Below are 21,365 nucleotides of genomic sequence, written 5' to 3' on the forward strand. Positions count from 1 at the left end.
ACGGGAGAGCCATGGCATAACTAGCTGCGGTGCCTCAGTTTCACAAATAAAGGCATATAGTCCCTGAAGCAAAACGCATAGATGATCTGCTGTGTTTTGGAAGGTTTTTGTCGACTTTACGTAGGGTTTTACGCCAACATTCTCACTTATTTAGTTGACAGGCTTCATAAGTTTGACTTCTCATTTAAGAAAGTATACTACATTGTGTGTTTGGAAGTAAGGGTGTCAACAGCGTAGCAGTTGCAACGCCCATATACCGGTTCCGTTGAGCCGCTTTGACTCGTGCGCAGCGTAGTCTTGTTTGGTATGTTTAATTGTTTTTCATGTTTTACTTTCCCTATGCAAATGAGGCACGATCATCTCTGGAGATGAGCTTTCCTCATACTCGGTCACCATCCGGCAGGCACGGTCAGAAAAACTTGTCTGTCAAGCGAAGGGGCCGTACCATTGGCTCGCACCCTGGCGCTGAAAGTCGTTAAGTGGTTTTAGTCAATGCGGAAGCAGACGCATTGTCACTCTAACAGAGTTCCCTTCAAGAAGGACTGCATTAGTTGTAATTGGACTAAATTATTTATTCAGCCTATTACAGGTAGTAGTCTTTTTGACTGTACCGGATGAGTACTGCATGTGGCACTTCAGGTTTTCTTTATTTGGCGTGTGTTTCATGCGATTCTCTGCAGCCGTATCTCTCATTTCTCTTGCGTCACACTGGATATGGGCGTTTTCCAGATGAATAAGTAATAGCCACCTTTGCATCGCAGACATGAACGTCATTAAGGTTTTCTCAGAGAGTAATAACAACCTCATTTAAATTACTCCTGTGGGTCATTGTGCTCTGTTGAGGCTTCCTTTGCGAATCTCAATGAAATCGTGGTTCGGGTGGTGGCGAGATCTTCTTGAAGTCTACAGGTTAAATGGCAGTGGAGCTCCCAACATGGTGAAAACTAAGCTCTCCGAACTTCAGGTCTCGTTTCCTGTGTCTTTTAGGATCTACTTTCCTTATGGATGCTTTTTCTGAACACTGCCTAGACCAGCTTGAGAAGGTTTGCTCTGGGGCCAATGTCCCCATGCCACTTGCGATCAGGTGGTAAAGAACGCCTCCTTGTCAGCACCCGGACGGGAGGGAGGACGTTAGCGCCTGCCCTTTCCCACCCTGCCGTCAGCGCGCGCCAGTCAGGTCCTTGCATGGAGCCCTTCCGAGGCTGCACCAGCCAGCGACATTTCAGACTCCCTGTTCTGTGGTAAAAGGCCGGGTGCTCTTTAGCGTGAAGACGGATTGGCCGAGGGCAACGTCTTGTCTCCACGTAAACACCTTGCTGACTCATTTTTGTGTGTGTGGCCAGCAGCCCCAGCGTCAGTGTTCTCGACAGTACTGTCAGAATGCTGTTAGGGTCTTGGGGATAGCAGAAGGCCTTTGGGATGCTCAGCAGGCAAGGACCAGTTGTGTAAACACTGACATCGGCGGGAACGCTGGCAAGCAGCGCCCTGACGCAGTTCAGACGTCGCTTGTTTGTTCGCTGACGGGGCACCGACACTGCAGTGTTACATCAGCTGAGGTCATCTGATGGGGGCAGATGGGGGCGGGGGGCCTCAGGTGCTGGGAAAACCCTCCTCCCCATTGCCCCTCTCTGGAGTGGCATGTTTTAATGGATGAAACTGCAGAACCTGGCCCCAGGCTCCACGAGATGTGTCACCTTTGTCCCCATCTCGTTTGAGACGGCCACAAACCCCCACGCCCCTCTCCTCTGCCGCAGCCTGAGTATTAGCCAGTGATTGATGGCTGTCAGGGATCTGGGGACACAGATTGCAAGGGGAACGACAGATGTCTACTGACTGGGGAGGAGTGGAGTGAAGGTGGGGGGGAGCGGTGAAAGGCCAAGCACGATGGGAATGGGGGGGGGGGTGCACATGAGTGTTTTGTCGAACAAAAAAGTAAACAATTGACTGCGGTGAATTGTACTTCCAGTATGTGGGGTGCACGGCTGTTATTTTAAGAAAGTTAGACTAATACTTTGGGCTGTGATTCTGACACAGGTAGCAGCTTTTCCTCTCGTCTACGGAGAGAGAGATTACTGGAGCGGTCCAGGTTAAATTGTGTTCATCGATACGGTGCGTGGGCCCCCCGGTGACTCGAACCGGCAATATTCGTGTTATGGGACTGTGCCCTTAACCCGTTAACTGTAGTAAGGGCAGCAGGGTGGCTATTTTTGAAAGTGAAGGTTTCCTGCTGTGTTAAATGTAGTGTTACTCTTGCTCAAAATGGGCTTCATCAGACTTCCCGTTTTACTCAGGGGATAATTGCCATATTTTATTAATTTATTTAATTTCAGAGCTGCGGATAATGAATAACTTGTGCGTTTTGAGAACTTGATTGGATTTCGCTACGGCACTTGGGTTGCGTACAGCCACGTGCGTCCGGTCTCGGAGGTTCAGGGATAGCCTCTCAGGTCCGGTTCAGCCTGTAAATGCAGAGTAAGACTTCTGACCCTAAATTTCTAAAGCGAAACGGAGACTGAAGGTCCCCCGGCCATCCCGAATAAAGGACCCCCCACTCCCCCCCCGAACCCCAGTGTGGAGGTGACCCGTTGGCCGGTGCTTACAGCCTGTCCTTTCATACCCCTGCTTTTACAGCCCCTGTAAAAGAAGCGTCGACTTCTGCGCTCTCGCCTGCGGGCTGAGTTTGTGTGTGTGTGTGTGTGTGTGTGTGTGTGTGTGTGTGTGTGTGTGTGTGTGTGTGTGTGTGTGTGGGTACATTTCCATCAACCATTCTCAATCCACGCGGGGCCTGGGTGGCAGACAGCACACAAAAGGCACTGCCGCAGGCGGGACCCTGGGGTCCCCTCCGCCCCCCGAACGGGAAGCCTTTACGACCCTTTTGGGAAGTGTACAAAGAGCAGCAGGAGGCTGCCGGGACAGAGAACAGCCCGCAGGAGAGACACTGCGTCTGAAGGGCCGGCCCTTTGTGCTTCCTTCCTTACGCTCCCCCCCCCACCCCCCTCTCTTTTTATATTGCCTGTTACATATTTACAGGACCTGATGCTTCAGAGTTGCCCAGGGCAACTCAAGAATCGCATCGAGCCACTTCAGAACTCAAAAGTGGCGGAAACTGCCGCAGCACCCGTCATTCAGTGTTTTTGAAAAACACTGACGGGGTGTTGCAGGGCCGCTCGGCGAGTCTCACGCTGAGGCCCTGTTAACTAAAGCTGCAAGACAAAAAGCGCGGTCTAATTTAAAATACTAGCTTTTAAATGAACGTCCCAATCCAATGCATTATTAAATCAGTTTAATTTTTGTCTCTAATTGGTTTAATCAATGTTTATGTAAGGCCGTGGCGCTCCAGAGACTATCCCAGAAGCATAGGGCGTGAGGTAGGATACACCTGGACAGGACATAAGCCTGTCGCAGGGAAATTGCACATGCTCATACACTCGCTCATACACTCACTCACGCACTATGGATGTTTACAGTCGCCACGTCTTAAAACTGTAGTATTATTCCGTACTGGTCACCTTGGTGAATAAGGTGTGTGGGCTGTTAACACTACATAGAGTTCATTAGAAGTCGCTTTGTAGAAAAGCGGTTGTGACCGCTGTCCTGAGGCCTTGCTGAAGCAGTCGGAGATTCGCATGTAAAAAAAAATCATAAGTGACATAATGAATTTCAAATGCCTACCATTCAATCAGGTTTTTGGTGTTTATGGTAGGTATACTGTAGTTACATATTACGTGTGTGTGTGTGTGTGTGTGTGTGTGTGTGTGTGTGTGTACACACACACCGGTTGAAGCTGCTTGTCCTGAGTGGGGTCGCAGCAAGCTGGAACCTAACACAGGGCGCAAGGCTGGAGGTGGAGGGGAAACGCCCAGGACGGGACGCCAGTCCATCACAAGGCACCCCAAGCGGGACTCGAACCCCAGACCCGCCAGAGAGCAGGACCCGGCCAAACCCACTGTCCCACCGCACCCCCCCTACTTTATGTGTAATAACATAAAATTAATTATTCCTTTTAGACATGTTGCTGTGAGCCACATTACCTGAAATGACAAGCCACATGCAGCCGTTGAGTCACCTGTGGTCTGCTGTATCTTTGGAATGGCGTGGTTTTACATGCTTATATATATTTATTAGATAATATTTAATATGGCTTCAGCAGTGGACAGCTGACCTACAGGTCTTTCGCACCTGTGTAAAGTTTGCACCTGGTTCTCAGATGGGGCCTCTGCCTGCCGCATCATACGCATGACTTCTGGTCGTTTCCACCAGCTGAAACCCAACTGCATGTTACGGGAGTATTTCCCGTGATTATTTAATACGGTATTTAGAAGGTTTGAACCCAAGTGCGCAGCAATACATCAGTCAGAACAGAATATGTTGGGTATTAGTTTGAGGATGGCTCTGCATCACTACAAAAGTCTTCTCTTGCATGTCTGAGTTTCCACGTGGTGATTAACAGCGGTCTTTGCCTCCATGGCGGTGTTTTTACAGCCTGCCCCTCCACCCCCAGCCCTCTCCACGGCTCTGCGAGCGAACGGTGTTATTGACACAGCTCGCGGGCGCGCTCCTCTTTAGCGACGCCTGTTTTTTGTCTTGCTCAAACCCTTGGCGCTCCATCTCCAGGCAGATGGTCCTCCCTTCCTGTCGCTCAGCAAAGACGTCCCTGGACCGCTGGTCGTCTGCGATGCGGAAAGTAAACGTATGAATAAGCAAAGCGGCAACACCTGTCCCGCGAGCGGCACAAGCAAATCCAGCGCTTTGACTTTTAAATTGTCTCGTAGCGCATTGAGACCCCTCTGCTCCTCTCCATCTGGGAGCGCGGCCGATAAAAGAACAGTGGACATTAAGTATGGGCTGTCCACAATCCCCTGCCCCCCCTTGGCACGTGGAGTGTTGGTGGGGTCACTCTTAAGGTTGAATTGGCTCTTGTGGAGCAGCTGGTAGCACAGTGATTAGAGCTGCTGCCTTTAGACTCGAGGGTCGCAGGTTCGAATCCCACCTCCAGCTGTAGTACCCTTGAGCAAGGTACTTCCCCTAAATTGCTCCAATAAAATTACCCAGCTGTGTAAATGGGAGAATTGTAGGTAGATTAATGTTGTAAGTCGCTTTGCAGAAAAGCGTCAGCTAGACGAGTAAATGTGAACGCGAAGCCGTGTCAGACCGCATTAAACCTGGGCTTAGTTCAGCTCTCGTGACTGTTCAGTAACGGCTAAGCAGTCGGTGTCACACATGCTGATGGTTCTTGCACCTTTTTACCAGTGAATGATGAATAACTTCCTCTTGTCGGGTGTATTAATTTATAAGTATTTATTGTGTGTTGTGCAATTTATTTATATGAAGCTGAAGAGAATTGCACTGTGTATGAACGTTGTCTATTCAACATGTGGTAATAAGAGGAAACTGCAGGGAGACACAAGCTAATGATGAGTCAAGGGGGCCTCATAATCTAGTGGGTACAGATTAAAGTCTATGGCATGTCTTATTAAAAAAAAAAAAAAAAAAAGTTTAAAGCTAGCAAAAATGATAGAAAAGCTAATTTTCCAGGTTTGAGAAATTCCTGTTTTTTGCTGTCTAGTGCTGGGCTCTACTGGGCCAGCTGGGGTAACAGCAGTTGTAAATCCTTCTGGTCCAGCCTACGGGCCTGGCCTTCTGAGCGGCTCAGGGCTGCTTCCTGCCACCCATCCCCTCCTTGTGCCCTTTGGCGTGATCAAAGCAGTAGGAAATGGTTTCAGTGCAGCGGGAGGCGATTAGTGTCCAGAAATGGGACAAAGAAAAGTTTGGATGGACGACTTGCTGCTGGAGGAGAACAAATATGGTAGAGACACTGTTGTTCACTTTATTGGACAGCAGGTGGCGTAGTGGTTAGAGCTGCCACTTCCTGCTGGGGGAGGGTAGTTACCCTGAATTGCTCCAGTAAAAGTGACCAGCTGTGTAAATGGGTACATTAGTGTAAGTAGTTAAACGGTGTACGTTGCTTTGGAGAAAAGCATGGGCCGAATAAGTAAATGTAAATGTATTAGTTGTGGGTTTACCTGGATGCTCTTGCTTTGCGGAAAGGCTCTGCATCTCTAGTTTTGCTCTCAACAGGCCACATGTGTGGGGCCAGTGAGAGCGAGCATGTGGAGCTAAGGGCCTGGGAGAGCATGCCTGGGTGCGAGTCTGGCGGCAGCAGCATCAACCCTCATATTTAAAAAAAAAAAAAAAAAATTGCAAGCGGAGAGTCGCTGTTGCAGGACTGTGCGTGAGAGGCCTTCCTCTTTTCACATGCTGTGTGGGCAGAGGGGCTCCGGATCTCTTGCAAGATCTCAGCCTCTGCTGCCGGTGTCCCTCGGGGGTGCTGAGGTATTTGAGGTTCTCCGGAAGGGAAAGCGCAAGGCTGGGGGGATGGGGGATGGAGGATGGGCGCTCGTACCTTGGGGGGAAGGGGTATCTGGGCCCCAGCTGTGATGACAGCAGGTCTGAGCTGCAGAAAAGGGACGAATTTCTGTGAATGTCTCTGGCAAGATATGTGGGCCCAGTTCAGTCAGACCGGGAACAATTCGTCAGGTCATCCTTGCTGATGGACGTGGTCTGGCCAGCACGTTGGCCTTGGCTGTGACGGGTGGGTGCTGAAACCTGCATGGGGGTGGTGTGCAGAGCCTGTCTCCTGCCTACTTCCTCACCTCCTCCTATAGCGGAGGCGTTGTGGTCCTCCTTCGCTCGGGTCCCCTTCTCCTGCTCTCCCTCACGACTGCGGTATTTCACGGTGGCTCCCAATCCCTCCCTTCTAGCACGGATATATTTAGCAAAGCTGCCACCGGCACCGGGGTGGGTCAGGGCCCGATCGCTGTTCGAGGGCAGATGCCGCCTGGAAGCGCCGCCGAAGCCGCGCTCGCAGAAATGTTAACGATCGGAGGGGTTTCCTGGGCCGCAAACAAAGGGGCTCCTTAAAACTCAGCAATCCTATTGTTCGGAGATTTTGGCAGGGATCTTTTCCACCAATCCTCATACTTAAAGAGCAATGGGTTGGGGGGCAAGTTTTTAATTTTATATAGATTTCATATATTTCAATGATCCAATTCATATAGAGCTATGAAATGTATGTGTATATAAAGTGATCTGAACCTGATCTGGGAAGAGAACTTTATACCCCTGTACAGCACACGGGGTACTTTCTTGGTCCGGTTCTATTATTCTGGTCTCCTCTTGGACATCCATCCGCAAGTGTTGGGAGGCTGTGATTTAAAGTGATGGTACCGTTGTGTCCAGTCGGAGACATTTCGCTGTTCGCAGAGACGTACTTGGACAGCACGTCGTATTGTTTTCAGTAAGTTCCTTGATGAAATTAAATCTAATGGTGTGCCTTTTTTTTTTTTTTTTTAAAAAATTCTGCACTTTTGATTAAAATCTTTTGAGGTAAACATCACAGTCCTAATGCTTAATCACGTTTTGAGAGTTGAAAACCAAATGTCTTAATTCAGCGGTCAGAACTGCAAGGTCTTAATAACCGTAACACTGGCACGCAAATTTTTTGACACCCTCGCACGCACGCTGGCAAGTTTGCCAGGAGCACAGACGCAAACGCGCAGATACGCCGTCCCGCCCCCCGCTGTTGGATTGGGAGCTCCAAACAAAGGGGATTACTGCTTACACAAATAGGGAAATAAACAACTGTGTCCTTCTGGCCTATTTTAGTAACCTGAGAGGATTATTTGGTGTTGAAAAGTGTGGAGGATGGAAGAGGTGAACAGGAAGGGGAGATTTGCTGAGCTGCTGGAAATGCTCTGGGCTTGTTAGTGGTGATGCTTAAATGATAGATATTGGAATTCTGCGAGGTTCGCGGTGCCCTTTGTTTTGGCTCGGAGGGCGACCCATCGCGTCTTGCGGGGAAGAAACCGTTCGGATTTTCGAAGGCAATCGAGACTGTGACCGTTCTCAGCTCGATCTGAATGCAAGTTGTTTCATAAGATCGTCCTCAGCCACAGTGGGTTTTAACCATCATGCCGTCCAGATAAGAGCGCAGCTTCCTGTTTTTTTTTTTTTTTTTTCTTTGTTGTGGACTGCAGTGTATTATGGGAGTGTGGGAGGGGCCTTTGGCACTCGAGCTGCAAGTGAAGTGTGGCAATCCGGCCTCTTCGGTGTGGCTGTCCTCTGTAACCACAACGTTACTTATCCCACCTCCCAGGAGCGGCGGTAATGAGATGAACAGCTTAGCCGTATTCCAATTAAAGATGCCGTCTTACCTGCTTCTTGTCTGTTAAGTCCTGACTTGGCTGGTAATCAGCTTTTATGAACCTGCGTGGCAGGAAGAGGGAGACCGAGCAGGCGGTCAGCGGGGGCGAGCGGCCACAGTTAACGTTGTTAGGGTGGGCGGGGTTTAATGAGCTCCAACACAGGCTCTGGGTCGCCGGCGGCTTGGCGCACACACAGGACCGTGCGACACCGGTCACGTCCGCTGCCCCAAGCGGGCCATCGCTAAGGAAACGGGGCATGGCGCGGTGCTACAAAACACGTCTTCATATCAAACTATTGTTCTAACTTTTAAAAAAAAAAAAAAAAAAAAAAAAAATCAAAAATCGAGTCTATGTAAATTGTTACGGTTGAACTTGTTAATAAACAGCTCAAAATTCAAACGGCATTCCAGTGCATCTGAATATAATTACCGCATGGTCGTCAGGTCCACTGTTGATGATCTGGAGTTACGCAGCGCGTTCCTGCTTGACTGCTGGAAGGTGTGAGCTGTGCATTAAATGTATGATTAATAAATATTTTGATAGAAACTTTATTGATCCTGAAGGAAAGTGCACAAAGCTGACAGTTTTCTCCAAACGGTTTAATGATTTACCCATTTATACATCTTTTTTTTTTTTTTTTTTTTTTTAAATTATCTTTATTTATTTATAATAGAGCAGTTTAGGAAAGAGGATACTACCTCATTAGGTGGGATACAAACCTGCACCTTCTAGTTCCGAAGGTGGGAGCTCTAGCTGCTATGTTTTCTGCTGTCCCAGCAAGTAGCGACAGAAGCCCCTGAAACAACATAAGAGTAAATAAAAAGTGCGGGAATGGAGATTTAATAGTGTAAAAATAGACAGCAATGCAAATAAGCAAAACATATATAAAAAATAATAATAATAATGATGTCACAACCAGAACAGACAACTCGTTCTCCAGTCGAGCAATAAGAGGTCAGTAGCACGCCCACAACACTAGACGCTTGTCTTTAGCTACTTTTAGCCTTGCTAAGCTACAGTCATTTATGCTTCTTTTTTATAGAGCTGGGCAATTTTACTGTAGCAATTCAAGGTACCTTACTCAAGGGTGCTAAAGCTGGAGGGGGGATTCAAACCTGCGACCTCCAAGTGTGGAGGCAGAGGCTGCTGCCCCACTAAATGAGTCATGGTCTTACGGTAACAGACGTATGGGGGTTCCCATCCCAGTTCATGCTTGGTTAAGCCTAACATGTTCTATCGTGGGTTCTGAGCTCCCTCCTCTGCATGGTGATCCACCTGGATGCTGAACCGTTGCAGTGGCTTCTTCCTTCCTCCCTGAGCCCCACACTGAGATGATGCGTGTCCAAGCAGGTGTGATGAGGGGGGAAAAATCGATAAGGGCCTCTTCCAGCCTCGGCCTTATGCGGCTCAGCACTCGGCCTAGTGCATTATGGGAGAGCGGGGAGTTCCCAGTCTGTCCCAGTCACCGGTGGCTCAGTTCTAGCTCTGAGTGGGGGGGGGGGGGGTTTACTGCTCTCCCCGCAGCTTTCCGGTCATACGTGTCACCGCGGTTGTGTGGAAGACGGACTGATGCAATCCACCGTGTGGCTTTCCCGCAGCGCTCCGGGTGCACTCCTCCTACAGCGTTGTCCGTGTCACCAGAACCCGTAACAGTTGCAGGGATAAAACGATATTAAAACTTCTGTCCAAATGGTTTTTTTTTGTGCCTTGAGTTCTGTCCCAGTCACATCTTCTTGTAATCTCCAGGCCCACTCAAGGCTAATTCATCTCATGTCAGCTGGTAAATTTATTTTGGACAGTCTAGGAGCAGGAAAAACTGTTTGAGACAGACAGGATCTTAAGAGACTGGTGAAAGGGCCAGTGCAAAGGGAGGCCCAGTGTGGTTTTGCTTCTACCAACAATAAGAAACCAGTGTTTTGAAGCTTAACTATGGATATGAGATGCTCTGTACCCAAATTTAATATTTTTTTTTTTGATTAATAGATTGGTGTATTCATACTTGCGCAGCCCTGTTCAAGCTGCCAACATACAATAAAAGGTGTATTTATTTTGAAAGGGAAGTTACAAATGTAGTGAACACAGTGGTCCAGTTTGAAGTAGTTTTCTCACAGGTGCCAATGCTGTCAAAAAGGCTCAATCAAAAAAGAGCAAATCGTTTTTACACTTTCTAACAGCGCCAGGGTTTAACTGAACTTGAGAATATTCATAAAGTGTGTGTGTGGTTCCCCCCCCGTTTACGGGCAGTGGGATACAACTCGTCTTGGAGTAGTAATCAGTTATTCTCTGTCAGCATCATTGACTCGCTCCATCCTCCCCCATGCCATTGTGAGAGAGAGAGAGAGAGAGAGAGAGAGAGAGAGAGAGAGAGAGAGAGAGAGAGAGAGAGAGAGAGAGAGAGAGAGAGAGAGAGAGAGAGAGAGAGAGAGAGAGAGAGAGAGAGAGAGAGAGAGAGAGAGAGAGAGAGAGAGAGAGAGAGAGAGAGAGAGAGAGAGAGAGAGAGAGAGAGAGAGAGAGAGAGAGAGAACTCGTCCTGCTGAAGCTTTCTCATCTCTGCCCGCACACCTGCGCCACACTGTGTGTGAACATCCCCTCCCCCAGTTGGCCCTGCTGTCTCCCCCGGCCACACTAGTGGGGGGGGGGGGGGTGCATGGTTCGGTGATCCGGCCACTGCGGCGCGAGGAACCGTAACTGCAGTCATAAATCGTGATGCCGGCTTCCCAGGGTGGGCCGCCGGGGCTCCTGGCACGGTGCAGCGCTGCACGGCTTCGGCTCACCAGGCAGCCAAATCGCTTTAATGTGGACGGGTCACGCTGCACAACTCCGGGCCTTTCGGTCCAGACCGACCTGCAGCGTCCAAGGCTGACCCCTGTCCAATCCCCCGGTTCTGGATCCTCATCCGCCGCTCCTGTCCCAATGCTGCCGTGTCCGGTCACCAATCAGATCCTCTGTTTCGCTTCTGGAATACGTGAGTTTTATTCTGTACACCTCCACTTCATTTCCTTCGGTCTGTAAGTAGGAACTTATCAGTAGCAGGAAGGAAAGTGTTTAGACAGGCTTAATGGGAAGCTTTGGGTTCAAGGAACTGGTCACTTTGTAGGGGCCACTGCAGGTTAGGTACAAGAGTGTATGACTTTGCTGCATCGGAAAAACTCGTCACAATTGTATAACGTACTGGTTTAGTGCACAATGACCTTACCTTGAAAGAATGAATGAAGTAATTAGTTACTGTTACCTTGTACAGTCTTAACGGTTTGAGAATAGAGGGCTAGCCCGACTTCTGGCGCACAATTTACGACAAGCAACCAAAACTTATGAAGGCCATCCCATCAACCTTATATTATTTCTGAGTTCCAATGTTTGGTCATAATGTCTAACGACAGGAGCCCCATCTGCTGTTCAGTATCATTGGCTGGCCATGCTGCCGCGAGACACTCGTATCTGTTATTGACTCAGTGTGTCAACAGAGCAAATACATTTTATTCAGAAAATAAGCAAAAGAAAACTGATTTAGAAATTAGATAGTACGGTTTTAAAATTTTTCTGTTTTAATATTGGGGGAGGGTGGCGCAGTGGGTTTCGCCAGGGCTTGCTGCGGTCTGGGGTTCGAGTCCCGCTTGGGGTGCCCTGCGGTGGACTGGCGACCTGTCCGGGGTGTGTCCCCTCCCCCTCCAGCCTTGCGCCCTGTGCCTCTGGGTTAGGCTCCAGCTCATCACGACCCCACTCTGGACAAGTGGTTGTGTGTGTGTGTGTGTGTGTGTGTGTGTGTGTGTGTGTGTGTGTGTTTTTAATATTGCTCCATATTTGTATTTTTTTCATGAAAACTGTGCTAAACTGAAAATAAACGACAAAGCCCTATCATATAACATATCATTGCTGCACGTCAATCATTTATATGTATTCTTATGGTTGATATAATAAGTATCAGGAGGATGCTGATTATATGCATCATAAGGACATACTGGTGATTAAGTTGACTTAACAACGGGGCCGTCGTAACGGAGCCCTGTCATAAGTTGAGGACCACCTGTATTCAACTCATGTTATAGATCCTTGTTTCCGTCCTCTGAAACACTTAGAGGAACAACATGCTGCCGTTGATAACATTATGCTAGGGATCCAGGTGCACCAGTGAAGCCAACTTCAAAATCAGTTGCAAACAGTTGTTTCACTGTTTAATTGAGGTTGGCACTAGTGGTTAAGATTCTCCAGTGTTGCAAAGAAGGCAAAGAATAACAGTGGTAATGGTGGAATTGCCAGCGGAGATGGGGCCATTGTGCTGATCATTGTAACGTGATGACCACGCTTTCTTAGGATTTTTGTGGTTTTTCCCGAACTGACCAGTACCAGGACAGACACAAGCTTCAGCAAGATGCAGTATTATTCCTCCGGGGTAAAGGGTGACTGCAGCCTCCCTGGAGTGCTTGATCAAGGTAATAGACTCATAATAGGATTGCTGCTTCATAAGCACATTGTCCTGCGTTACCGTTAGCGTCTTGGTCAAGGTTATGCAGCATCATAATGGGAACTTGCAAAAAGGATGCAGGAGCATCCTTTGTGTGGGAGTGTCTGGGTAAATTTTCCCCGGGATCACGATTAGCTGCCGATGCACGTGGGTTTTTTTGGACTAGATAATGTTCAACTCAAGAGCCCGTAGTTTGGAAGGTGGACTAGGGGAGTAAACCTTCAGCATTTTGCTGTTTCTTTTGAAGTTGCTGAGCGTCAGCAGAGTTCAAGCTCGCCACCTGCTTTCCGAGTAACATGGCTTATGTTGCAATTTGATATTTATTAGATGACTATCAAACGCAAATGTCTTCACACATCATTTAAAACCGTTGAAACCAAGCAGAAATGGCCATCCTGAGTGGTTCTGAATACCGTCGATTGTAGGCGGCAGAAAGGCAGTGCCTCTTATCGGCGTAATCGGGTTTCAGGCCGTGTCCGTTCCGTTCCAGCAGCTCCAGCGTTTGTGGAAAGTCCTGCTTCGGAGCTGGCTGTCACAATAAAACGATAAGGCCTGCTTCAGATTTGATTACGGCGGGCGAGCTGAGCAAAACGAGGGGCCACTGGCCAGGCCTGGCTTCAGCCCTTGAAGAGCCTTTCTGACCGTGACCCCTCACGTTCAACCAAGGGAAGGTGCAGCCAGCCCCCGGTATCGCTTTTCTACCACGAACGGATGCCAATAACAGCTGCGTTGTTCTGGTAATGCAATCTCAGGTCCGGTGTCTCCTCCCTTTTTTGTTTTCATCGTATAATTCTATTTACACATTTTTTTAATCAGGGTTACGCGTATTGGCTTTTTGTCACGTCGACCGTACGTGTTTATAGGAATGTCATGATCGTTGGTGAACGTTAAAACCAGCTCACAGCGGAGCCATTAAGCAGCACGAAGGGGGAACCGCCGAGTGCCGCATCTGGGACGTACTGCAATTTTACAGATGCGGCTGTAGACCAGCTCCAACCCACAATGCACCTGTGTGCCTCCATGGTGATACCAAGTGGAGATTAAGCTAAAATTTAAGGCCAGAACTTGTCTACTCTTTTCATTCATTTGACGTCATTTTCCAGAGCGACTTTCCGTGTTACGCTTGTATACTAAGCAGGTGACATTCGCCCCCCTTCTTTTTTAAAAACATCCGGCTGAATTTTGAGTAGAGCGAGTACCTTGATCCAAAGGTACTGTCGTGTTTTGCTCGTATATCAATTGTATACGAACACGACTAAAGATGAGACGCGATGGGTCATGTTTTCTTCTTTCTTTTTACTAAACCACATGCAAGCAACAACTCCCGTTCTTTTTGGTACACATCACTGGCCAACCAAACTCTAACCCATGTTACTCTTCAGGGTGTCCCACTAACACTTATCCTTGAATTTATACAACACTCAATGCACAGCAGTTACTACAGCAGGAGTGGGGATTTGAACCCAGGCCCTTAGAGTGCAAGGTTATGGTTCTAACCACTATGCGGCTTGCTGCTTTTTACGAGACTCATAAATGCCGTTTCCCTGTGATTCACATTTATTTTTCAAGCTGCCTTTGCTGGATTGAATCTCCAGCTTCTGTCCTGCAGCCCTGGTGGCCTTATGAGACTTTAATAAGTGTAAAAATCCTGGTTGTCCTGTCATTCTGTCATAGCGCAGTAATGGGTGGCTCTGCTGCTCATAGCTGGCCTACCTAGCAGGTGGCGTGTACAAAAACGAGTGGAAATATGAGTTTCTGTTTCCATCACTCATCTTTAAAGTTCACCTGTGGCTCCTGTTGTGGTTCATATTTTTAATATTGTTTCTCTCATATCTTCCAATTGTTCAGTTGACATAAGAATAAGGTTTCAGATTTCTGACCTTAGGCATTGATTTGATTAGACATCTTGGGTTGTCCAATTCATTAGACAAGAGGTGCAATATGAACTTTGCGTGATGAGGGGTAATTGTAAACCGACACTGTAGCTGTGGCTGGAACAGCAGGTGGGATGTTGGGCAGGAGGAGTGGTGGCTGGACAGGTGAGGAGCACCTGCTGGAGCCTCTCGCCATCTCACAACCCTGACGCAGCAGATATCTTGGGGAAACCCTCATGTCCTTTATAAAACCCTTGACCTTTTCATCGGGTTGGGTTTCATTGATTCTGCCAGACCTTTCTGGATGAAAAGTAGGTCATGGGGCAGATGGATGAGAATCCTGCAAACATTACCGGGATCTATGGCTTGAAGATGCCTTTTTTTGAAGCCTGGCATAGGACCATTGGAGAAAGACAGGGAGAAGAACACCTCTGTGGCTTCTGGGTAATGGGGGTGTGCCCTGCCATGTTGAGGGTCTACAGAACAAATTCCTCAAGCACCCCATAACACCAGGTTTCCAGGTGGGCAGCTGCTCTTTGGGGAGTGGGGCAATTCTTTCCAAAGGGAAGTTTCTGCTACAAAGATGAAGCCTGGTGTAGACCTGATGGAGCACTTGTACCTTGATGACCCAAACACATCATGGTGCTCTCTTTTGGGTCAGACACCCACCGTGCACAACGTTGTAAGACCTGGTTGGTACAGATCGGTGAGTGCGGCTTTGGTGGCTTCGGTTCCCGTGCCAAGTCCTGCTCGCCTAAAAGTCCTTTTAGAAACTGCTGTCTGTCAGAAGGACACCCCGAGGGCACCGTCATCATGTGTTGACCCAGCCAGTATTTCCAGTGGGCGATGAGCAGATGCCCTGCATCCGCCTACAGCCAGAGTTCTGTGCTCACGAGTTACAGGAGACATCTGTACAGCGGGAAGAGGTTTTTCGTGGGTTTTGATGCAGGTGAAATGGCACGTCACATCAAAACGGCAGTGATGTTTTGCATCACCGGTTGCTCATCATCACACACATAATAGCCCACCCTCAAAAATCCATAAGTTCCCTTTTGATGAACTGTGGTGTTATTTTTGAGGGCCTCCAAGAGTATGGCAAGGACACGCTTCACAGGAAGCGATCGTGTACAGCAGCCATCGGTCCTCTGGGTTAGGCCCCGAGGAACAGCAGAGCACGTTTTGAACTTCGGCGATACCACGTGAGGAAATGAATCATGTCAGAGCCCAGGTTTGCCTCCACTTGAGTGAATTTCGGTGGCAGCTCAGTGAGCCTCCCCTGGAGATGGCCCCTTTGTAGCTGCCTGGCTGGGTGGGGTGGAGGTCTTCAGAGCCCGGTGTGTCCCTGGTTCTGCTAAACATTTAATTGGCACTATAAAAATGCCCCAACTTTCATCTCCATATAGTTTTTCTGTGGCCCAGTTATGTCCTTGAATGTTTTGATCCTGATCTCGACCCCCAATTTGACCGTGAGTAAGGGTGTGATGAGTGCACGGCCTTTCCCGCATGCCTGTGTTTTCCCCGCTTGCACGTCTGAGGGGTTCAGCCACTGAACATCTGCATGACAGTAAATTGGTTTAAATGCAACTGGATCTTTGAAGATGCCAGAGCACTGATGCAGCGATTTGCGCCCTTCCTTCTGGACACCAAGGGCTGGCTGCCGCGTGTTCCGTCTTCAGCCCGAATTCCTTCGCCCCCATCCTGAGCGCCTCTCTTTGTCTTCCACAGAGTGCTGCCGCTGCGCCGAGCCCCGTGCTTGGTAACATTCCCCCCAACGATGGCATGCCTGGTGGACAGATCCCCCCGGGATTCTTCCAGGTGAGACACCGCCCGCCGCTCCTCGTCCACGTGCCCCCGGGTTTGCACGGCCCGCGCAGGTCACCGCATGTCCGATTTCCCCGACAAACACGTGGCAACCAAAGCACCTTGCCACGCACGGGGAGCACTTGGTTTTCCTTCTCGCCTGTTGAGCTGATGCCTTCAGAGCTCTGACCGTCGCCATCGGCGAGGTTTCTCCGGGCCACGCCCCTCGCTTCCTGCATCCCCGTGCTCTGGGGTCGTCTGCACAAAACCTTGACGCCCATGCGTGCGGTCGCTGTGCAGGGCTGCCTTTGTGTTGGCGGGCGCGTGAAACCCAGCAGGTGTCGAAAGCTTCTCGCACCCTGTCTCAAGGTCCGCGACGGCCGCCAGCCAGCGCGGTCCACATTTCCAACCTGATGCCACCCGTTTCCAGCCGCTGCCTTGACAATTCGAGGATTTGCATCTCGTCTGGGGAAGGCGGTGGGTGGAGGGGGACTGGTGAGGTCTAACCTGCACAGATGAAATGGAAAGTCGCACATAAATCAATGTCTTCTACCCCAGTGTTTAGCCATGCATCAGCAGTTAGTGTGAAATATGTTCGATAACAAAGCGCCCCGGTAGGTCTGTCTGAGGCTGCACTGCCCCCTAGTGTCGCCGGGCCGTCGCACGCGTCCCCGCTGCCCGCCGTACAGCTCCACCGGTGGCCTGTGCCGTCCGTGCCGGTGTCCAACGGGAGAATGTCGACTCGTGATCTGAAAGGATTCCAGTTACCCTCACGATAGCGGCGCAGCGGCGCTGCCAGCGAATGCCCGATACGCCCATGAATAATTCCTGCGCCACGTTCTGTGTTCATACACAATCTGCTTGAGTGACTCCCGCGAGCGGCCGTTAGCGGTTCCCCCCTCCAGTATATTGTTACGTTGGTTTTGTGTCGGTCCCGCTTCGCCGCTGTGTTCCGCCGCTCATTTCCGACATTATGCAGGAAAATTTTTTCCGCGCGATATTTGACCGCCGACATGCGTAGCTTTCGACGTTCGCTTTTATGGGGGCCGGTTGCATCCGGAACCTTTAGATCCCCGGGACACAGCAGTTATTAATGCAGTCATCCAGGTTCAGTGCTAGCATGAGACCCAAGCTGCTGGCTTTTGGCGGATTTCCGCGGCTTTCCGCTGCGCTCCAAGCAGCCGGAGGGCTGGAGAGTGGAGCGTGCGCAAAACGGTCTGGGAAGCAGCCATTGCGGTCGGCAGAGCACGCCGGCGGGGGGGGAGAGTTGGGGTGGCGGTCAGCGGGAATGATCGCATGCTGACCCGTGACCTAGCATGAGAGCAACCAGAAGTTTCCTGGGAAACACATTTATTTAGGAACATTGTCACAAGAAGGACCATCCTTGTCAACAGCTTAACTGAATTATAGATGGGCATTTTTTTTCCAGCACCGTTCAAGGAAAACGGATTGCCGCGTCTCTGCGGAGACATGAAAATGGAGATTATTGTGCGCTTTGAGGCGACCCTTGTGTCGCAGTTCACGGTCAAGCACTTGTTTCCACGTGTTTTTCCCGGTATCGCCTCTAATTCCATTTTCCCGAGTCGCTCGAGCGGACCCGCATCCTGTTGTAACAGGAAGGCTTGTCGGCACGTACGTCAGGAGGAACCGAACGCCCCGCTCGGGTCCGGGGGTCTCCGCCCTGACGCCCCTCTCTCGGGGGCCGTGGAGGAAGCGTCCGCATTCTTGATGTGCATGCCCGCTATTGCGGCGTCGTCCTGCGACCTGCGGCCCAACAAACAGGAAGCGAAGCCCGTGCTGGAAGGGAGCCGCCTGGATACGCTTGCGGGGACTTGCCGGAAGCTCGGCTCCGTTACAGGCCCCGGGGTTTGGAGCGCCGCCTCGCATCTGACCCCGGGGCCGAAAGGGGAAGTTTGCAGGGCCCCGCGGAAAGCAACGCCTGCCGGGGTGCGGCGCGAACGCCAGGAATCCCAGGAACTTCGCGGCAACACTTTTTATATCCGCGGAAGGTGGTTTTGTCCTCTGACTTGTTGTCCGGCTGCCGTCGCCGCACAAAGGAGCGAGAACACAAAGGACAATGAGCGTGTCGGAAGGGCACCGGCATCTGCCCGTCATCGGCTGCCCTCCCCCCAACCCCGGGACCCATTCTGGCAGAGGGAATTCTGGGAAATTCCCTGGCGTGGGCCCCACTCCTGTATCAGTGAATTTGATCTGTCCATCCCAGAAAGAACAGCCTGTTCATATTCCAGTGGAAATATGACTGCGAGTCGCTGGCTGAACTTACCGGTGGGTCTTCCGGAAAAATTTTTGTGAGCCGTTTTCCTTTTCGATGGGTTCAAGCGGACGGTCGGCGCTGCTCATGAGTCACCGGCACTTCGGCTGACTGGGGGGGCCGATGCGGGCGGTTAACCCTTTACCCGGGGCGGCCCTCCCTCCCACGTGCAGCTGAACGTACACCTTGTGGCGTGTCGCCGTGCACGGCGCGTGCGTTTAGAACCCCCGTGCCCCCGCCTCCTCCTCCTCGAGCCGCCCGCGTTTGCCAAGGAGCGCCGCTCAGATGTTTCCCCACACGACGTGGCGGCTCCGCCCCTCTCCTCACGGCGGCACAAAGGGGCAGCAGGTGCAAGCGTCGCTTGCCTCTCCGTGGCTCTCTCCCTCCCCTCTCGACGTGCGCCGCTCTAATTTTCCCCGCTCCTGTCTTGCTAATTAGGGCGACCTCTTAATCGACGGTATGTGCGTTTCGGTGTCGACGCGTGGCGGAGCGGCTAATTAGCGTGTTTTTGATGATGGAAATTGCTGGCAGAGGCTGGGCCGCCTGGTTGGCAGCGGTGCGGTGCTGCAGACAGGCGCTCTCACCGGCTCGTTCCTGACGTCGGGAGCGGCGGGGAAAGTGTCCAAAGCACTGCTCTCGCACTGCTCTCGTCCTGCACCCAGACCTCGTAAACCACCGGGACGGCATAGTACACCGGAAGTGGTGGCGTAGTGTTTAGAGCTGCTGCCTTTGGACCCGAAGGTCGCAGGTTCGAATCCCACCTCCAGTTGTGCTACCCTTGAGCAAGGTACTTACCTTAAATTGCTCCAGTAAAAATTGCGCAGCTGCATAAATGGGTAAATAATTGCAAATTTTTGAAAAACATCAGTTGAATGTATTTAACAAAAAGGGTGGAGGGGTTCTTCTGTATGCAGCATTTTGATTGGCTATACAGCCAATGTGCTGTCAGAAGACACACACACACACACACACACACACACACACACACAGGCTGAAGCCGCTTGTCCCGAGCAGGGTCGTGGCAAGCAGGAGCCTAACCCGACAACACAGGGCGCAGGGCCTGGGTGGGAGGGGACACACCCAGGACGGGACGCCAGTCCATCGCAAGGCACCCCAAGCGAGACTTGAACCCCCAGACCCACCAGAGAGTTGGCACGGGTCTAAACCCACTGGACAACACCCCTCCTCTTTAGAAGGGAGGTGGGCTGTCAGAAGACCTGTATCTTACTGTTGTCCAGCTAAAGATGTAATCTAAAATAATCTACTAATGTGATTATTGGTTTACATGGTGCTTTAATTTACATTAATTAATTTAATTTAATCTGAGTGGTTCAATCCCCACTCAGTCTGTGTGGAGTTTGCACAGTCTCCCCATGTCTGCGTGGGTTTCCTTGGGGTGCTCTGGTTTCCTCCCACAGTCCAAAGACATGCTGTTCAGGTTCCCCCATAGTGTGTGAGGGACAGAGTGTTCCACTGATGTATGGATGAGTGACCCAGTGTACATAATGTATCTAGCATGTAAGTCACCTTGGTGAATAAGGTGTGTGGGCTCATAACACTACATAGAGTTCATTGGAAGTTGCTTTGGAGAAAAGTGTTGCTAAATAAAAAAAATGTAATTTAAAACAATTTACGATGTTAGGTTTGTACTCTGAGCAACTTAGCGATTTTGCCATTTATACAGCTGGGTAATTTTTACTACATCCACTCAGGGTAAGTACCTTGATCAGCGGTACAGCTCCAGGAGTGGGATTCAAACCTGTATTTGATACTTGCAGTTTTACTCATTTGTACAGCCGGATATTCTACCCGAGCTATTTGTGTCAAGCACCTCAACTGTACCACAATGCAGGACTTCCCAGGTGACGATGTGGCGTCCGAGAAGCTATAGGTCCATGTCTCCGTGTCTCCGTGTCCCCGAGCGCTGCACCGCCTGCTCCGTCTCCTGTATCTTTAACAAACTTTTCCTGTAGATGTGCGCCAGGTGATCTGTGTGTCGCTCCTGCTGCTGCGCCCCCGGCCACATCCCGTGTACTCGTACCTCCGTCACACGCTCCTCTTCCTCTTCCTGTCTGTCCCCGCCTGCCCGTGCTGACACTATTGCAACGCCTTCACTCCGCCTCTCTCTAACCTCACAGGGCCCACCTGGCTCCCAGCCCTCCCCTCATGCTCAAGCGCCACCTCACAACCCTAACAACATGATGGGACCCCACACCCAGGTAATGCCCATGAGCCTCCCCAGCCCCGGCCCTCAAAGAGAACCTTGGAATTGAGGCAAAAATTTAGGATTTCTTCTCGCAGGGGTGTCAAATAATGCACACAGGTCCACATCAGTTTAACATTGACAGTTCAGTTGTATAGAAGAACATATAGAATATGAGACATTGTTCATATACATTATACATGAGACATTGATATTGATATATCGGTTATGGGATTTTAATATTGCCTGGCTGCCTCTGCTTACCTACTGCTTGAGATGCGTTTCCCCGTCAACCTGCATGAACAGTTTGCTGTGCGTGGACTAACCTGTATGAAAGGCACTCGTTGCGCCGCAGGAATCCATGCAGTATTTGCTGTTGAAAAGGTGATGATTTTTTTAAATTTTTTTTTTTATTTATTTTTTTTTCCTCCTCCCCTCCCCCCACTATGGTGCTCTTGAAACTTGTCAAACTTGTCTGATGTGGAGGGTTGAAGTCACCTTGTTAAGGTCAAATGTGGATCCCTAGAGCGGAGAGAGTACGGAACATGAG

General features: G+C 50.2%; 1 protein-coding gene across 4 annotated transcripts in view; it reads left to right on the forward strand.

Annotated features, from left to right (window-relative positions):
• The window catches only part of ssbp3a (single stranded DNA binding protein 3a), a 42,873-nt gene that overhangs the window by 13,417 nt on the left and 8,091 nt on the right, over positions 1 to 21,365 (forward strand). For 2 of the 4 annotated variants that reach the window (XM_018753482.2, XM_018753483.2), the window contains exons 5-6: positions 16,266 to 16,355; positions 20,751 to 20,831. In XM_018753482.2, coding sequence (XP_018608998.1) covers positions 16,266 to 16,355; positions 20,751 to 20,831 — 171 coding nt within the window. The remainder of the gene's footprint in view (positions 1 to 16,265; positions 16,356 to 20,750; positions 20,832 to 21,365) is intronic. The other 2 variants (XM_018753485.2, XM_018753486.2) reach the window with 1 other exon arrangement.

The sequence above is a fragment of the Scleropages formosus genome, chromosome 3 (genome assembly GCF_900964775.1).
Source record: "Scleropages formosus chromosome 3, fSclFor1.1, whole genome shotgun sequence".
Classification (NCBI taxonomy): Eukaryota; Metazoa; Chordata; class Actinopteri; order Osteoglossiformes; family Osteoglossidae; genus Scleropages; species Scleropages formosus.